This window comes from Danio rerio, chromosome 11 (assembly GCF_049306965.1).
Source record: "Danio rerio strain Tuebingen ecotype United States chromosome 11, GRCz12tu, whole genome shotgun sequence".
In the NCBI taxonomy this organism is placed as follows: Eukaryota; Metazoa; Chordata; class Actinopteri; order Cypriniformes; family Danionidae; genus Danio; species Danio rerio.
In genome coordinates, this window is record NC_133186.1 from 43,920,001 (window position 1) to 43,939,978 (window position 19,978).

General features: G+C 35.4%; 2 protein-coding genes and 1 long non-coding RNA gene across 15 annotated transcripts in view; 2 read left to right on the forward strand and 1 right to left on the reverse strand.

Moving 5' to 3' along the window:
• kcnab2a (potassium voltage-gated channel subfamily A regulatory beta subunit 2a) overlaps window positions 1–19,978 on the forward strand; it is a 226,320-nt gene that overhangs the window by 123,201 nt on the left and 83,141 nt on the right. For 2 of the 13 annotated variants that reach the window (XR_012387356.1, XM_009306289.5), the window contains exon 1: window positions 4,107–4,884. The exons of the other annotated variants lie outside the window; for them this stretch is intronic. Coding sequence is in view for 1 of the 2 variants with exons in the window: in XM_009306289.5 (XP_009304564.1) it covers window positions 4,676–4,884 (209 nt within the window). In the remaining variant the exon portion in view is untranslated. Of the gene's footprint in view, window positions 1–4,106; window positions 4,885–19,978 lie in introns of those variants that run through there. 13 annotated transcript variants of the gene reach the window in all.
• The window catches only part of flnba (filamin B a), a 750,037-nt gene that overhangs the window by 47,024 nt on the left and 683,035 nt on the right, over window positions 1–19,978 (reverse strand). The gene's annotated exons all lie outside the window — the stretch shown is intronic.
• Window positions 10,450–18,491, forward strand: LOC141376671 (uncharacterized). Its single transcript, XR_012387363.1, has 3 exons — window positions 10,450–13,338; window positions 15,897–17,057; window positions 17,589–18,491. It is a non-coding gene; the product is annotated as an uncharacterized lncRNA (long non-coding RNA).

The following is a 19,978-nucleotide window of genomic DNA, read 5'->3' on the forward strand; positions in this document are numbered from 1 at the left end:
TAGCCTATTATTAGGGCTGCTCGATTTTGGGAAAAATCATAATCACGATTATTTTGGTCATAATTGTAATCTTGATTATTTAAAACGATTACTTTTAAAGTCAAAATTATTAGCGCTCCTGAGATATTGTTTTTTTTTTAATAAATATTTCCCAAATTATGTTTAACAGAGCAAGGAATTTTAACAGTATTTCCTATAATATTTTTCCTCTAGGCTTATTTGTTTTATTTTAGCTAGAATAAAAGCAGGTTTAAATAATTGAAACCCATTTTAAGGTCAATATTATTAGCCCCCCTAAGCAATATATTTTTTGATTGTCTGCAGAAGAAACTACTGTTATACAGTGACCTGCCTAATTACTCTAATTAAGCCTTTGAATGTCACTTTAATCTGAATGCTTGTATTTTGAAAAATATCTAGTCAAATATTATTTTCTTTCATCATAGCAAAGATAAAAGAAATCAGTCATAGAAATGAGATATCAAAACTATTATGTTCAGAAATAAGTAAAAAAAAAAAAAATTCCATTAAACAGAAATTGGGCAGGAAAAAAGTTGCTAATATTCAGGAGGGCAAATAATTCTGACTTCAAGTGTACATAAAGTTATTTTCCACCTTGCAAAGGAAAGAGAAATAAATACAATAGAATAAAAATATGAAACAAACTGTGCTTTAAGCATCTTCACTGTAAGAAAAACACTTTAGCTACAAAAATTCTTCAGTCAAGAGCAGAGAGGGATTTTCTCGTTTTGTTTGATTAATGATAAAAACAGGCGGCAGCAGGAATATTTCGCGCTGTCTCTTTAATGGTTTCTCTTTCACTCGTCTTTTGATTCTCAACTCGTTTGTTTGTTACACAAATGAGGGTTAATATGAATAATCACTAAACACCGCGTTTTGACACCTATTTGATCGTTAAAGCGCTCACAATAAGATGACTTTAGATGTCTGCGCTACTCTGCTCGTCTCAGTGTGCGAATGAGACTGAATGCTGACCGGCCGGATGCTTCGGGCTGTGTGTGCTTGCCGCACACACACATAAACACGCAACTTTTGCGCTTTTAAGAGCAACAAATGTGATCAGCTGGAATAGGGGGCGGTATATGATGCAATAGTCGTTTATCTCGATTAATGCTTTTTCATTGAAAAAGCTAAAATCTAAATCTAAATCGGATTTTCGATTAATTGCACAGCCCTACTCATTATCAATTCTGTTTATTTACTTGTGTAAATGTGTTTAAATTTTATAGTTATTCAGTTTTTTTTATTAATTACAGTGATGTTATTGACTTATATGAAAATATTCATATGATTTATTTGCAATACAGTTTGTAAAATAATATTTTCTTTCTTTTTGGAGATATATTACATGAGAGACTTGCTTTGTTTACCAAATAAAGTGGTTTTAATTGGATTTACATAGTAAACATTAAATAAAAAGTTAAAAGTTATACATTTTTATTCATTTATTCATTATTTAGAATATGTGCCTAAAAAATAGCTATTCAATTTTTATTTTTTTCTTTGGTGGAAACAGTGAAAATTTTGGCAGGGCAAGAACAAATCTGAAACATTGGCCCGATCTGACCGGTAGATGTATGTCTCCTGCACTGTGTATGTGCGTGTGTATCTGTGTTTGTGTGTGCGTGAACTTTGTAACGACATAGTGTGTGACTCATCAATGCAACTGCACAACAAATACTCATTGGTAAAGTTCTTACTGTAGTATTTCTCACAAACGCTACGTGAGATCTTCTTCCTTTAAGTCTGTCTGTTGTCTGACGCTGCTGAAGGAGGAGATTAAGGCATGCAGAAAGGCACGTAGAAATGGTAGACGGGAAGGACTAGACTTAAAGGCGCAGTACGACAAAACAGCCCCCTGGTGGAAAAATGTGGAAAATAGGATCTTGTAAAAGGTATAATGAAAAATCTGATGGGGGGGGTTTGAGCTGAAACTTTACATACAAAATCTAGAGACACAAAACACTTGCATTAAAGTGCACCTAGGTTACCCCTTTTTTCAGATTTAATATAAGTCTTTTGCGTCTCTAGAATGTGTATATAAAGTTTTAGCTCAAAACACCCATCAGATTTTTCATTATACCTTTTACAAGATCCTGTTTTATACTTATTTCCAGCAGGGGGTGGTTTTGTCCTACTGTGCCTTTAAGGCGAGTCCTCCCCGCCTACTGTTTCTACCTGGCTTCCCGCGTGCTTTAATCTCCTCCCTCGGCTGCGTCAGACAACAGACAGACTTAAAGGAAGAAGGTCTCACGTAGCGTTTGTGAGAAATACTACAGTAAAGACTTTACTAATCAGTATTTATTGTGAAGTTGCATTGATGAGTCACACACAATATCGTCACAATATCGCGCGCACACACACACAGAGATACACACGCACACTGCAGCTGACACACACACACACAGGCAGGCAGACAGACAGAGCGCACTTAGCTTAGCACTGTTTTTGCACTCAAATGTGACAGGATACAGGCTAATCTCCACTGCTGTATGGATATCTGTGATGTTAATGTACAAAATAAACCTGATTTAACTTCCACAAACCGGGATTGAAACGTCTTCCTTTAAAATTGTTCTGACACGCGGCTGTGCTGATGAGGTAAAGCTGAAGTAAATCGCTGTAATTAATTACACACGTGCACTGTTTTAAAACACTTTAAACATGTGAAACTTACTCTTAGGGTGCTTTCACACCTGTGAATCGATTCAGTTGTTCCGAAACAGAGATTAAAATTGTTACATTGTTGCTCTTTGCTCTTGGTGCGGTTCGCTTTCACACTGCAAAGTTTCTAAACGGACCAAAAGAGCTAAAACAAGTCACGTGCGAGTAAACTCTCCACACATTGGTCAGAGTGTCAGGGTTTATTTTGCAGCGTCCCGCTCAGCTGTCAGGAGAGGTGGTGGTTTGGTGGTGATTGACAGGGTGCGCGCGTGCGACGTGTCTGAGGAGAGACGGGGTGGGGAGGGGTGAGAAGGGTGCGCGACGATGCCTATTTGAGGACCGGGAGGGAGACGCGAGATTACCGGGAGATCATCACTCGTTTGCGGGCATCCGGAGACTCGCGAAACTTCCGGCCCTACTCATAATTCTCTCTTCATATAGCCGTATGCCTATTACATATCCATTAAACACTGTGATATAACCGCGATCGGATCTCTTTCTCACTGCAATCGAACCGCTCCAGGGTTCGTTTCAATCGAGCCGAGACCACCTCATTCAAGCGATCTCGGAGCGATTACTTTGGCGCGGAACAGAGCGCGATTGCCCTGTTCACATATGCCAATCGAACCGCGCTAACTGGGCAAACGAGATACGTTCCGAAACAAAAGTGTAGGTGTGAAACCACCCTTAATCACATTTGATGATGATTGCTGATCCTAGCGAACAGAACAGAACAGAACAGAACTTTTATTCCCGGTTGCTTTGCGTATGTCTGCCTGGTCTTGTTGACATATACACGTGACTACCGGGACATGGTAATGCACGCAGCTGTCAATCAATTCGGTGGGCGGGGGGACCGCACTCCTACGTAAAGTTGTGGCCAGTCTGAAAACCGCTCTAATTGGTCCACCGTTTTTATGTTGTTAAATTGAAAAAAAAAAGGACTGTGTGTGTGTATATCACCCCAATATGACGGTCTATATACTATATATATATATACATATATATACACATATGTTTGTCCAAATAGCTTGAAAAGTAGATTTTTACCATAGGTGCCCTTTAAATCTGAAAAAAGGGGTAACCTAGGTGCCCTTTAAATAAAATCAATGCATTGGTAAATGTTAGAGGATATTTATGACCAAAAAATGAGACCAAACTTATTGTTACTTGTGATATAACCATCAGATATAACTAAACGCTCAAGGTAAAACGTGCAAGGCATTTAAAACTTGCTGCATGCAATAAAAAAGTGCAAAAATAAGAAACAAAAATGAAAATGTGCAAATCTCTCTCTCCTGTTCACACTGTTTATCATTGTACTCTCTCTTTCAGCCGGGTTTGCTCCTCCCTCCCTGTCGTAGTCGTTCCCTCACGCTCTGCCTCTTTGCTTCTTGCGCTCTGAATGCTCTTGTAAGTTTATTCTCCGCTGAGGAGGAGGAGGAGGAGCGCAGTGCATGTTAGGTGTCTCAGATACACAGAGGGAGACATGAGAAGACGTCTTATCCATTGATGCATCAATTTGTTGCCTCTTATTTAAAGTCTGCTTGGCCATTTCATCAAGTGATCTGCAGCACTGAGCTGAGTCTACAAAAGAAGCTGTGTGTTTGGATATGCTGTGTCCTTAATCACGGATTTAATTGCAAGAAAAAAGCAGCATCTGGCTTGTTTAGAGGAAACCTCTTCAGCGAGACTGTACTGTATGTGATATGGGAGTCGTGCAGGTGGTCTTGAGCAGAAGGCTTTGTGGTAATCGAGCTGTGAAGTTCATGTGCCGGTCGGGGAAGCACTGAAATGGGATTCGCTCAAGACTTCTTTATCAGGTCTTAGTTGAGCGAGTCGGGCTTCAGTTAGGTGTTTCTGCCGCCTTGCAGACCAAGGAACTTTTAAGTTTGCTTTCAAGTGGATCTTGAGCTGGCTGACTTCTTCTTCTTCTTCTTGTGGTTTGTTTTTCACCGAGTTTTCTTAATTGTGCATCCTCTGGGAAAGGATGCAGGTCTCTTTTGTTTGCACGGACCATCGGTCTATGAGCCGAAGCACAGATGATAGGCTGAATCGGCAAAATGCTAACAGTCCCAACACTGGTACCCGGAGCAAGTTCAAAGCCGTGGCTATGGTGGCCAGGAGTCTGGGGCAGCTGTCGGTCCAGAGCGTGCCTTCATCCAGCGACCAGAGCATGAGAACTGGCATGAAGTATAGGTAGGAGAAACAAGAGTCCTGCTGGATAATGTCCACTATTGAGACATATTTTACTTTTAGTTGTACAAACCAATTCAAGTGGGTCACAATTTATTTTATGGTACAATTTGTGCTATTAATAAAACATTAATTAAGAATTTCAGCTTGATAAAGTATTAATTTGTTGCTTATTAATAGTTAGCAAGGTAGTAATTGGGTTTAGGTATTGCATACACTGCAAAAAATGATTTTCTTACTTAAAATTTTTGTCTTGTTTCCAGTCCAAATATCTCACAATTCTTAAATCAAGAACAATTTTCTAGACATGCAAAACATATTGCCTTGTTTTTAGCAATAATATGCCAAAATTAAGTGAGTTTTTCTTAAAACAAGCAAAATCTGCCAATTGGGTGAGCAAAATAATCTTATGTCAAAAGGAAAAACAAGATTATTTTGCTCACCCCACTGGCAGATTATTTGGCTTGTTTTAAGAAAAACTTACTTAATTTTGGCATATTATTGCTAAAAACAAGGCAATATGTTTTGCATGTCTAGAAAATTGTTCTTGATTTAAGAATTGTGAGATATTTGGACTCAAAACTAGACAGAAAATCTAAGTAAGAAAAGCATTTTTTGCAGTGTACATTGTAAAGTAATTGACAGTATTACTGGAACATTTATTAATGCACTGTATATAATTTTTTACAATCATTTTAATTGTTACTTTAAATAATGGTAATCAGTTTTAAATAATTTAATGATAAATCATTATTTTACAGTGAGCTTGTAAATGTTGCAGTATTACTGGCAAAATTCACACCGTAAATTAACAATTAAGACTGTGTTTTATTTTTATTTTAATAACTATTAATAGTTATTAAATAGTTAAATTAATAACGTATTATTCATTTACAGTGCGCTTGTCAATTTTACAGTATTATTGGCAATTTTTACAGTACTGGTAGGAAAATATGAAATCACACTGCAAATTAACAAGTACAACCAAAATTGTCAGTAACACTAGGAATAGGAATATTTATGAATGTCTCTAATAGACCTACAGAGCACTATTAATACATCCTGAAGTAAAATGAAACGGCTATACGTCGTGTTTGCTGGCCTCACGCATCACGCGCCTTTTAGTCAGTCAGTCACCTTAAAGGGTTAAACCATTAACGCACAGCACTACTACGATTGCAGAAAAGTTTTCGCTGTTATAATTCACTTACCTTTTAATACGTTTTGGTGCGATTATCACCCGCTATAAAAAACATAAAAAACAAAACCACGACAGAATGTTTTAAATGAAAAGCTGTAATTTAGCTGTGGCGGGATCAATTTTGGCGTGGCGCCCCGCCATGGAAGAATGAATGTAACAAAAACCATGGATGTAGACCATGGACAAAATGACAGTTCACAAAATGACAGACCTTTTGCACTTTTTAAGGCTTTCTTTCTTCAGTTTAACACAAAAGAAGATTTTCTGAAGAAGGCTGGAAACCTGTAACCATTGACTTTAATGTTTTGTTTTTATGTTCCTACAATGGATGTCAATGGTTACAGGATTCCAGCTTTTCTTTCCCTAAAAATATCTTGTTTTGTGTTAAACATGAGGATGAGTAAATATCGAGTAAAATTAAAACATTTATTCTTAAGTCCACTGTAAAACAAAACAACAGTTGCCTTAAATGTTTAAGCTGAATCAAATTAACCTTATGAGCTGGGCCAGATGGAATCTGCGGATGTTTTTTGCAATTTCTGCTGAGAATTTTGGTAAAAGTCTGCGGATTTCTGCTGAATTTTTTTGGGAGTATTATAACTAAAACCTTAATATATAAAATAAAAAATAATACCTTTTTAACTTTTATTTAATGCTTAAAATGCAAATCCAATTAGATTCACTTTATTTGGTAAATACAGCAAGTTTGTCATTTAATATATCTAGTAAAAGACAGAAAATATTACTGTACAAACTGCATTGTACATAATTCATTTCACATTTTCACATTAGTCAACATTATTACAGAAATTAATTAAAAAAACTGAATAAATATAGATTTACACACATTTACTCAAGTAAATAAACAGAATTAATGATGGGCTGAAAATCTGCTGAATTCTGCGCGTGCAGATTCCGGGTGGGCCTACTTATGAGTCAATTACACTTATATTATGTTAAACTGAGTTAAAACAGCTTATAAAATTAAGTTAAACTTAGTTTAATAAGTTACAATAACCTAAAAACATGATGTCAGGACTAATTGGTCATATAATGTTTGACTGTGTACTAATAAACAACTAATATCTTAAGAATAAGCCAGTAGTTTATAGTGGGAATTGGAACTGAAACTAAAGTGTTATCTTAAATTGGATTTATTTTGTTTCCCAGCACAGTGCTGGGTTGTGGCTTGGCTGGGAGGGCATCTGCTTTGTTAAACATATGCCAAAGTAGCTGGCGGTTCATTCCGCTGTGATTGGTGAAGTTTTTTTTCCCTCTCCGCTGTCGCCACTGGCTTGCATGGTTCAGGATTTGAAAAGCTACTCATTGATGAATTTGCTCTTCAGTGTTTGGACTCTCAATAATGACTTCAAACCACACTGAACTGAGCTAAACTGAACTGAACTTAAACACTAAAAACTGAACGACCCTGATCCAGTTACTATGACTATTTATGTGAAGCTGCTTTGACACAATCTACATTGTAAAAGCGCTATACAAATAAAGCTGAATTGAATATAATAAATCTGGGACTTAGCTGAAGGAAAATTAGGATAATTTTATTTTTTATTTTTTTAAATTGAAGATGGTAGAAGGATAAATAGAAGTATTTACATAGTTTTGACAGCTTCATATTTAAAATGAGAATGCTGAATGAGCCTGTCAGGTTCAGTGGTGTGGCCGGTGTCTGTATATATTTCAGCAAAGTGCTTTGATTGCACATGATGCCATCAGTTTGAATATTACTCTTGAAATCATTCTGCAGATGCAGCTCTAACTGTTGGTGAATAATGACTGCTGTTTTTCTCAATCCTTTTAAACCAATTGAGCTCCTGGAAAACTAGATTCCTATTTCTGCATCGCTGCTATCAGCTTTTCAGTTCAAGAGTTGTAGATTTGCTGCACTTGTAATATGCAGAACTGCTGACATCTGTCTTTTAATCTTTCTCTTAAGTGGTTATGATAAAGTATACTGTTATATAATGTTAATATGTGTTTGTGTGTGATTTCCATTAGAAGTTCATTCTCGTGTGTTTCATGAATTGCAAAGCAAATAAAAATGAAATGTAACATTTTCTGCATCCATTAACAACAAACCTGCAAGTATTTGATCATTTACATAATGACTGCGAGAAACACTGGCAGATTGCTTTCAGCTGTCATGTTCATCTGCAAAAAAAATCCTAATAACAGCTCTTAATGGAGGCGTGTGATCTTTCCTTCCTATTTGAAATCAGGATTGCAAAGTGATTTTGTTGTTAGAGGCTCCAATTTATGTCAGGCTTAATATTTGATCGTGTAGAACGAGAGCATTAGTTAGACCTTATTAATTTCATTTATTCATTTATGCGTTCGTTACGAGTTACTTCATGCAGTGTCACTTTTGAACCTTCATTTTAGCATTTTATAGAAATCTTCATTTGCATTTTGTTACAAACTCATGTGACTTTCCAAATTCTTTCTGTACAGTGCTAGATCATCAAACATTTTACCCGGCTCCAAAAACATAAACAGACACTTTTAAAAGATTCATAAATATAATAATATCTTTCATAAACATTCTAAATCTGAATCCTATATTCTAGTTTGTAGGGAAACACTGAAATATAGGTTGTGGTTGATTTATAGCAGCTGATATTTAATAGTCTTTAATATCAATCATACATAAAGTAAATGTAAACATATTTATAGAATGAAATATATATATATATATATATATATATATATATATATTTCAGTAATTAGCAAGCTGACAATTCTTGTTTATCTGAAAAACAATTCTGAAGTCAAATATTCTACTTTGAAAATGTGTGTTACGTGACGGGACGACTGTCTTTGTTGTGGTTCTTTTAACCCGCCCAGCGCCAGTTTAGCCAATTATATTTCAGCTCCCGGGTTGTCTTGGTGGAAAACCGCGCAATCCAGGACCAGTGACCTCCAGGTAATAGCCCCTTTCACACAGTGATACCGGTAAATTTCTGGAAATTTTCCGGAACGACTTTACCGGTATATTCAAAAAAGTGCTGTTCACACAGGCGAGGACGTTACGGAAATTTTCCAGAAAAGAGCATTCACACATCCATTCCAAAATACCGGTAAATTCTGACATCATTCACCACAAATGAGCTTTAAACGGCTGCGCTTGTATTTGTAAACATTTGACTAAATTACAAACTCTGTGGATCATCAATATTGTGAACAACTTTCGCAGGATCACTTTCTCATGTCGAGATGTTCATAATATGTGTGAGTGCAGGCGCTCACAGGCTGTTTCACAGGCACACGCAAAGCTTAAAGGTAAACAAACAACGGCTTATCATAAGCATCTTATCGATGATTATTTACACAGTTGGCATTAAGAAGAACATATAAACGTGATCTGACTAACTTCTAGCAGCTAAATGTGTCTGGAAAAATATTCAAAGGTTTTTATTCCCACAAACCGCGCGGACGTAAATGCGTCTGACTGTTGTGATTGGCTAAAGCAGACGTCTCACGTCAGCACGTTCTAGACGTGCACGCGTTTATTACGGGAATCTTCCTTCTGCATTCACACAGCGCAGCATTCTGGCAAATTGCCGGTAATGTTACAACTTCTCTTTCCGGAAAATAGCCAGAACGAATTTACCGGTATTTTCAAAAAGGACCTGTTCACACATACAACCTTTCCGGAAAATTGCCGGCAATTTTCCGGAAAGGTCTGTATGTGTGAAAGGGGCTAATGAAAGGCATGTAAATTTTGGGTTTAACAGTCTTTGGTTTCATAATCAATTATTTCTGTTACAGTTTATTACGTTTTGGCTAAGCACAATGTTATGTTCATTAAAAATTACTCCATATTTCCATGTCCACCATATAAAATTAAATAAAGGTGGAGTGCACCTAAAAAAAAACTATAATATTAATGTCGTTTCAAACCTGGATGATTTTCTTTCAAGTTATTTTAAAGAACTTTGGTAACCAAACCGTTTTTGGGGCTGCAATAAAATTCTGTAAATATTTCTCAAAAAAAAAACATACATATATATATATATATATATATATATATATATATATATATATATATATATATATATATATATATATATATATATATATATATATATATATATATATATAAATAATATTTAAAATATGTTTAGTTATATTTAAATTATATATATATATATATATATATATATATATATATATATATATATATATATATATATATATATATATATATATATATATATATATATACTCACACACACACACTAGCGTGTAACGTTCTTGTACATTCATTTATATGTTGAATAAAATAACAAAAGTTTAAATTTTACAATAAAATTCTAAATGCAACATATTACTGTAATTTATTTATTTTTAAGGTTAAATCATGTAAAGTGATAGTACAGTAATGTACTGTGTAATATAAAAGTAACATTATGAATTTTGTGAGTTGAAAAGGTTCCATGGCTGTTAAAGGTTCTTAATTTTTAGGAGTGTATTTCATTCAGTCAGGAATGCTCTCAAAGTAAGCGACTGTGACCAAAATGCGACCTTCGAATTGAGACGCAGATTAAGAGTTCCACATGAGGTGGCTATTAATTAGTAAATAATATAAATATTACAAATGTAAACATTAGCTGAGCAGGTTACTAGGTATGCAGTGATAAGCAATTTGACTGTTTGCACCAGATGAAACATGACAGAAATTTAAATACAGCCATTTCTGAATGGCTGTATCTAAGTTTCTGTTGTTTTTCGTCTGGTGCAAACAGCACAGAATAGTGCACTCACTGCACTCCCGCGAAATGATAAGGGTTAAAATCTAATTAATACATATTAAACCTCTTTAACATTATTAAATGTAGATGCTGAATCACTGACATGTGTTGGTTTTGAGTCACAGTTCTAAAGTTCCTTTTCAGACGTTTTCTTTTATTTTCAAGATCTGAGTTGAACTATCTGCTGCTGCTGTATTTAGCAGTATGGCAATAAATGTCATGTAAAATGGCATTCAAACTCACATTATTAGCATATAACACTGAATGAAGCACATGAGGTGTACCTGAGGTAAACTTTGTCATTTTATCACCTGTGAGAAATAGAAGCCTTTCTAAAATATTAACTTCAGGTGTTAATTAGGACAATTTTAGGACATATTCCCTCTATCGCGTGCCATTGCTTTTATTTAGAACACATGACTTAAATCAGCCTTTAGGCTCGATAGTCAGGCTTGCTCCTGTTGATGTCGTCAATCTGGCAACCTGCGCTTGCAAGTGTTTTAAACCAGGCATGCAATACCTAGTTCAACCATTGGGTGTCAAACCTACATACTGCCCCTTTAAATATCACTTACTTTACTAAAAACAATCAAAACTACATTTCGCATGCTACAGCCTGCAGGTTTAAGAGTTTGTTAATATCACATGCATAGATTTTTTTGTTCAAACTCTGGCTTTAAAGGAATAATCCAATCAAAAATGTGATCGATAAAAAAGAAAAATATGTATTATATATATATATATATATATATATATATAAACTAATTCTGTCATCATTTACTCAATATCTACTTGTTCCAAACCTGTTTGAGTTTCCTATAATAAACACAAAGAATATACACTATATATATTAAAATAGGGGCGAAGCAGTGAAGAAGGTTGCTGGTTCGAGCCTCGGCTCAGTTGGCGTTTCTGTGAGTTTGCATGTTCTCCCTGCCTTCGCGTGGGTTTCCTCCGGGTGCTCTGTTTCCCCCACAGTCCAAACACATGCAGTACAGGTGAATTGGGTAGGCTTAATTGTCCGTAGTGTATGAGTGTGTGTGTGAATGTGTGTGTGGATATTTCCCAGAGATATGTTGTAGCTGGAAGGGCATCCACTGCGTAAAAACTTGCTGGATAAGTTGGTGGTTCATTCCACTGTGGCGACCCCGGATTTATAAAGGGACTAAACCGACAAGAAAATGAATGAATGAATATTTTAAAATAATAAATTCTGTTGTGTTTAACAGAAAAAATAAAGGTTTGTAAACACATTAGGGAGAGTAAACTGTAATTGTTTGGTGAACTGTGCCTTTAATGAAGACTTGACTTTCTTGTAGTCCTTCTTTCTGTTGTCCTTAATTCTCAGACGCAAGCACTATTTGATACCAACCTTCTGTTGTCTTGAGATTGAGGTCGTGGAGAGATTTCTCCTTATGCCAATACACAAAGATCCTCCCGGCTCTAACAAGCCCCCCCACCATATTGACTGCAAGGTCAGCATCTGATCTTCTTCTGCCAGGGGATGTGTGTGTATGTGTGTGTGTCAGTGTGGATAAACTAGAGCATGGCTTTGAGCACATCTTCTCTAATGATGCTCAGAGCGAGCGAGTGTGTTGTTTTATACATATGGAGAGAGCATGTATACGTGATGAAGCACTGTGGGCAGCGTCTTCGAGTTTCTTTGAGGGTTTGTTTGTTTGTGGTTGAGGACTGTGCCCAAATACCCAGAGGAAGAAACGGCCTGGGACGCTCTGCTCTCTTGTCAGGGTGAGTTTCAATGATGTGCCATATTAAGTCCCCAGAGCCGACGCTAGCAGAAGTGGGCCAATGCACTCAAGGTTCTGAAACTTCAGCACAGGAAGTTACATCACAGACTACTTTTAATGTGATATAATGAAGAGAAAACGAGCTTCTGGCTACTAAGACTGCAGGTGAAGGATGTTCATGCCTCATTTCTGGGAAAATAAATGCGTTTCGGTATGATGGGCTTTTCCTCTGAACTCTCAAAAGGATAAAAGTCCTTCCAGTGCTGTTTTCTAGGATTCGCTCTGGCAGACCGGCACCTTTGTCTCACCTTGTGTAATTTTCTTTAGTCACTTCCAATCACAATCTCATTCTGCTCAGATGAATTGAAGCCGACATGGCCATTGTAAGAGGAGGAGAGCGGAGGGGGGGCTTTCAATTAACCGGCATCTTTCCCAGTCCAGCTCGTGCAGTATTACTCTGGATAGACAAAGCCATTGTACCGCTGGGTGTAGAATTGGGAATGCTGCCATATCGTAGATTGAAGTCGCTTGACTTATCCTCGCTCTCTGTGGAGAGGCTTCAGTTTAGCTGCGTGGACTGATTAAATGGCTCCGGTCAGGATTCAATTAATGATTTAGATAAAACGAGCCTATGATTTCGTGGTGAAGATGCTATTACGGCGGGTGATAAAAAATGGACTGCCAAACTCTTTATTTTCACTCTCAGAACTTATCTGTTTGGATGAAAAAGGACAAAAAGGTGCATAAATTGGGATCATACAAATACAAAAAAAACATCAACAAAAAACAAAACAAAAACAATATAGTCAGGTACTGTTAGGTGTGTGTGTGTGTGTGTGTGTGTGTGTGTGTGTGTGTGTGTGTGCGTGCGTGCGTGCGTGCGTGCGTGCGTGCGTGCGTGCGTGCGTGAGTGTGTGTGTGTGTGTGTGTGTGTGTCCATGTAAAGGTAACTTGGTGGACAGGTCACATTACATACATAAGGAACAATATCAGTCAAAAAATGAAGCAGGTATCGCAGATATAAGTAAAACACCAGTCAGAGTTAGGGAGTAACAACAATGCTTAGTAATGTATGATATTAATAATGACAGTAAAAAGAAAGGACAACAGTAATAATAACTGACAATGATAATAAATCACAAGTACTACACCAACTATTACTACAGGAAGTTACTTATATTACAACTACTACTGCTGCTACTACAGTCACAACCACAACTATTACTACTATAATGTCTACTACTACTGATACTACCACAACAATGACTACCACTACTGATACTACTACAGCGTCTGCTACAACTTATACACCGTCTACTACTACTGCAATTACTGCTTCTACAACATCTACATCAACGACATCTACTACTGGTACTACTACACCAGGGGTCGGCAACCCAAAATGTTGAAAGAGCCATATTGGACCAAAAAAAACAAAAACAAATATGTCTGGAGCCGCAAAAAATTAAAAGCTTTATATAAGCCTTATAATGATGGCAACACATGCTGTATGTATTTATATTAGCTATATTAGCATACTATAAAAATGACTTCGTTGGCTACAAATACATACTGAGCCTTCATGGTTAAATGTTCATTTCCCTGCAGTGCATCCTGTAGAGAATGACGCGCCACGTGACTACTCTGTTGTACGATGCTGTCTCAAGTTTAAATTAATTACAGTATATTAATGAATTGTTTAATGATCAAGTTTAACTTCATTACAATATTAATGCATTATGTTTAATGATCAAGTTTAACTTCATTACAATATTAATGCATTATGTTTAATTATCAAGTTTAACTTCATTACAATATTAATGAAATATGTTTAATGATCAAGTTTAACTTCATTACAATATTAATGCATTATGTTTAATTATCAAGTTTAACTTCATTACAATATTAATGAAATATGTTTAATGATCAAGTTTAACTTCATTACAATATTAATGAATTATGTTTAATTATCAAGTTTAACTTCATTACAATATTAATGCATTATGTTTAATTATCAAGTTTAACTTCATTACAATATTAATGAAATATGTTTAATGATCAAGTTTAACTTCATTACAATATTAATGAATTATGTTTAATTATCAAGTTTAACTTCATTACAATATTATTGCATTATGTTTAATGTCCAAGTTTAACTTCATTACAATATTATTGCATTATGTTTTGCTTTGATGAAATTAAAGAAATGCAATAAAGAAATCAGATTTTTTAATGTTTTTTTTTTATTTTGAGGATTCAAAAAAACATCAAAATGAACGTGCACAACGTGCCCCTTATCTGGGCAACAAACAGTGCAATTAAACACAGCCTGCCATTTCCTTTTCAAGATCAGCTCGAGTCATTCCTGGGAATGTGTTCAACAAGGAAGGGTCAATCTCCAGGGGTGTGTGTCAAGGAAAGACAGTCTCGTTTTTTCCTCGCAAAATCTGCTCCAAAATGCAGTTTGCATATCAACGATCGCACCTTGTAAATAATCACCGTTGAGTGAGTGATCGGGATGGGCTTCTTTGAATTCTCTTAGGGAGGGAAAATGAGAAAGCGTGCCCCGCTGTACATCTTTGGCAAAGACAGCTTGCGCTCCATGGCGCATCACACAGCCGCCGGTTTGTTTACAACAGCTACCTGCCTGGCATCCCGCCCTGCTGATAGAAACGTGTGTCGCAGGCTATGACGCAAATCGTCGTTGACAGAAATGTTGAAATTAAATATTCTACACACTTTTACAGCACTGGAAAACGTTAAGATTGTTTGTCCTCCTATAGAAACCATATTAAAACAAAAAATATATTTACCTCCCTCATCGTTTTCCATTTTCAAACATTTTTTGAAAAAGTTCCAGGGAGCCACTAGGGCAGCGCTAAAGAGCCGGATGCGGCTCTAGAGCCGCGGGTTGCCGACCCCTGTACTACACCAACAATGATTACTACTGCTACAATGACACTTTTACTACTTCTGCTACCACTATACCAACTACATCAACTACTACAGGACCTAATACTTCAATAATCACAATTACAATCGATACTCCTACAATGACTACTACTACAACAACAACGACTAATACTACTACTACTACTGCTACAACGACACCTTTACTGCTTCTGCTACCCTTATACCAACAAACTCAACTACTACAGGAACTACTACTTCAATACAATTACAATCGATACTACTACTATTACTACTACTACTACTACTACAACTACTGCAACCTTAATAATGTTAATTGTATTAATACTTATATTAATGATAATGAAAAGAAAAATACACAAATAGATTTAAGGCAACATGAAATCTGTTTACAACCCAATTTACTTTCACAAGTGAAACTGGATACAGCTATGAAAATAAAAACTTGAGACGGCTTAAACTATGTTAGTTTTGCTGTATTTGTAGTCATTTGTTTGAGTAAAATCTACCTTTAGTTTTATTCTGTAAACTACTGATGACATTTTGAACAAATGTAAAATAAGAATGTTGTTTATTACAGTATTTTTGCATTAAAATGTTTATTACAGACCGCATTTTTAGACAAAAAGAAGTCATAATTGGCTCTATTTATGGTTGTAATGCTTGTTTTTTGTCTTTTTGAGCAGTTTGTTAGCACAGAATTCTGTAATTGTAAAATGCACTCAGTTGCTTTGTGTCTGCATTTATTTAGATTTTAGTGATGAGGATGGACACTAATGAATATTTCACATTACCGAAGTAAAATGGGCTGCAAATACAGTTTCATGTTGGTTTTCTGTTAGAGCTGTGGAATATTTTTCATTAACGATAACATTGAAAATTTTGTCACATACTTAAAACAAACAAAAAAAACAGGCAAAAATACATTTGGAGAGTCGATGCATTGACCATGTAGTACAGAGCATTAAAAACTCAAAGTAGGCACACCACGGCTTTAAAAATAGCTAAATTAAGTTCTTAAAGGGGGCTATTATGCAAAAATATTTTTTTTATTAGAGGTATAAACAAAGTTGTGTGACAAAAGTCTGTGAATATAACTAATAATGGTAAACATTTTTTTAATAGGTTAGAGTAGTCTGGCCAGGCTAATTTACATAATACAATAATGGATTTTTTTTAACTGCTTAGTTTTTACTACATTTACAATTTAAAGTTTTTTATTTTATTTTACTGATGACATTTCAAACTAATTAAGAATAAGAATGTTATTAGAGTATTTTTTGCATCAAATTACCAAAAAAAGTGTGGGTTTTTAAATGGGAAAACCCTGATTTTTTAGTCAAATCTTAATGCACATGTTTGCGAAACATAAAATAAGCTACTCCGGGTACATTTCATTGCACATTTCAGATGACAAATCCACTAGAGGGCGCTGTCTACATTTTTGTGAATGTCTGATGTTCACTGAATGCACTTAAATAGCATCTGTGAAGTATAATGGGATGTTCTGATGTGATCTGACTCAAGGTGTTGAGAGATATAAGATGGCGCAGTAAGTAATACATTTAAAATAAAAATCTTGTTTATTGCAGTATTTTTTGCACATAACTACAAAAAAATGTGTATTTTTGGTGCATTAAACCCGATTTTTAATTAAACCTACATTCAGTCTCCACTCAAATACTGATGTTTGCTGTTATTTCAAACTACTTATTCAAAAGGAGCTGAAAAAACACAATTCTTGACTTTTTTTGCGACAACTTTAATGTTTTATGTTCAATCCACTTAAATTTGTGAAAATTATTAAGTTAACAAAACTGCTTTTTCACAACACAAATCAACTATTTGTAAACCCAGCATTTTTTTAAATTTATTTTACAATGTACATTTTTGAAAAACATAAAATACGTTACTCCGGGTACATTTCATTGCACATTTCAGATGACAAATCCACTAGAGGGCGCTGTCTACATTTTTGTGAATGTCTGATGTTCACTGAATGCACTTAAATAGCATCTGTGAAGTATAATGGGATGTTCTGATGTGATCTGACTCAAGGTGTTGAGAGATATAAGATGGCGCAGTAAGTAATACATTTAAAATAAAAATATTGTTAATTACAGTATATTTTGCACATAACTACAAAAAATGTGTATTTTTGGTGCATTAAACCCGATTTTCAATAAAACCTACATTCAGTCTCCACTCAAAAACTGATGTTTGCTGTTATTTCAAACTACTTATTTGAAAGGAGCTGAAACAACACAATTCTTGACTTTTTTTGCGTCAACTTTAATGTTTTTGTTCAATCCACTTAAATTTGTGAAAATTATTAAGCTAACAGAACTGCTTTATGTTTTTACAACAGAAATCAACTGTTTGGAACGCAGCATTTTTTTAATTTTACAATGTGCGTTTTTGAAAAACATAAAATACACTGTTGCATATTTCAGATGACAAATCCACTAGAGGCCGCTGTCAACATTTTTGCAAATCTGAAATATGCTACTTAGTGTAGGTTTCAGATACATATCCATCTTGTACACATCCATAGGAGGGCAGAGCTTGTCATACAAAGGGAACTACTGACATATACCCAACCAATAGTGTTTACAAAAGCAAACACAAGCAAAAAGTGCACTGTGACCAGGTAGATTTACCTTGATTTTACATTGCTTTTATCTCTTTTCAGGAAGCGTGCTTCACTGGACTTGATCCCGAACTCTCTAAATGATAAGCACAACACCGTACAAAGTGAACTATGGCTTTTTGATGTATTTGATAACAAACCATAGTCATCAATAAATTGTTTTGTGATGTTTATTTGATGAAAATAATCCTTTTTTGTTGATAATATGTCTTTGTAGACGTAATTAGTGTTAAATGAATAAACATCGTTGGCTTCATACTACCCCATAGCATTCATTTTACCTAGAAATTGCAGTCAAATATTAAGTACACAAAAATGTAAGCTGAAGCACGTAATTCCACTGAGCCTATGTTGGCTAGTCATTATTCCAGAGCGTCAAAAGAAACACATTTGCAGAAAAGAGCTTCGCAAAATAAGGTGAATAAGACGACTTGTATATCTGATGCTCACTGAATGCACTTAAATAGCATCTGTGAAGTGTAATTGGATGTTCTGATGTGATCTGACTCAAGGTGTTGAGAGATATAAGATGGCGCAGTAAGTGATAAAGTGGCAGGGCGTTAAAGAGTAGGCGCGCTGAGACTTTATTGCACTTCTGGATCTTACTATAACTGATACTACCTTCAGTTCAGACTCACTCCCACATGAAATAATGCCTGATGAGTGTTTGTGAGGAACAAACAGCAGCATTTGCTTCTACAAAGCCACACAACAGCACTGTAAACGCCCCTGTCTCACGTTTCTATTTACGGCTGGAGGAGTGTGTATGTGTAATCCTTCAGTCTGATTACGGCTGTTTTATTCCCGCTTCTGGGCTGAGGATGGATGGCTGTATGTTCTCTCTGTGCAGCGCTGATAGCTTTTAATTAGGACTCACATGTTTGCGCTTTACGAACGTGTCGATTTTTCACTGGTCTTTGTCGTTTTTCATCTCATTCTAGAAATAGATTTATTAATCCCGACCAGGGGCGCAACTACACATTTACTGAGGAGTATGCGGGTTCAAATTTTGTGTGATCCCTCTTATTTTATATTAATTAATTAATAATAAATAAAGACAAATTTTCAGATTAATCTTATAACTTTTGACATTATGTATGATTTGACAGTTTATTTTGTTAAAAATAAATTCAAATCTAAACAGTTACATCTACATGACCACTTTCGGCGGTGGGACTGCATGTTATTGTGTTAAATGATTTTGAATTAAACAATAACAATATTATATTCGTTTAAAATGCAAAATAATGTTTTTTTAACAAAACATATTTATTTATTTTTATTATTTGAAACTTTTAATAAGGATAATTTTAAAAAATAGTTTTGGCACAACGGCGCCCCCCCATGTGTGGCGCCCCTATGCGCCGCATATACTGCATACCCCCTTGTTGCGCCACTGATCCCGACTAGCAGAAAGAAACGCTTGTGTTTATCTCTGTGCTAATTTGTGTGGTGGACTGCATCTGTTTGCTTGGAAATGCTTTGAAACCTTTAGTTGTTTACTTTTTTTGTCAAATAACGCTCCCAATCACACCAAAAAATGTGAATAATTTTGAAGAGAGAAAATTGCAAAAAATGCACTATATAAATACACACATTACATTACAAATGATAACAATTCAATGATTTCTGAAGGATAAAGTGACACTGAAGACTTAGGTCTAATACAAAAGATGCAAAAAAATCAGGTAATATGGATTTTTTATGTGATTGAAATAGAAAATAGTTGTTAAATTGTCATGTTATCACAATATTATTTTTACTATGTTTTTAATAAAGTAAATGCAGTATTAGTGAA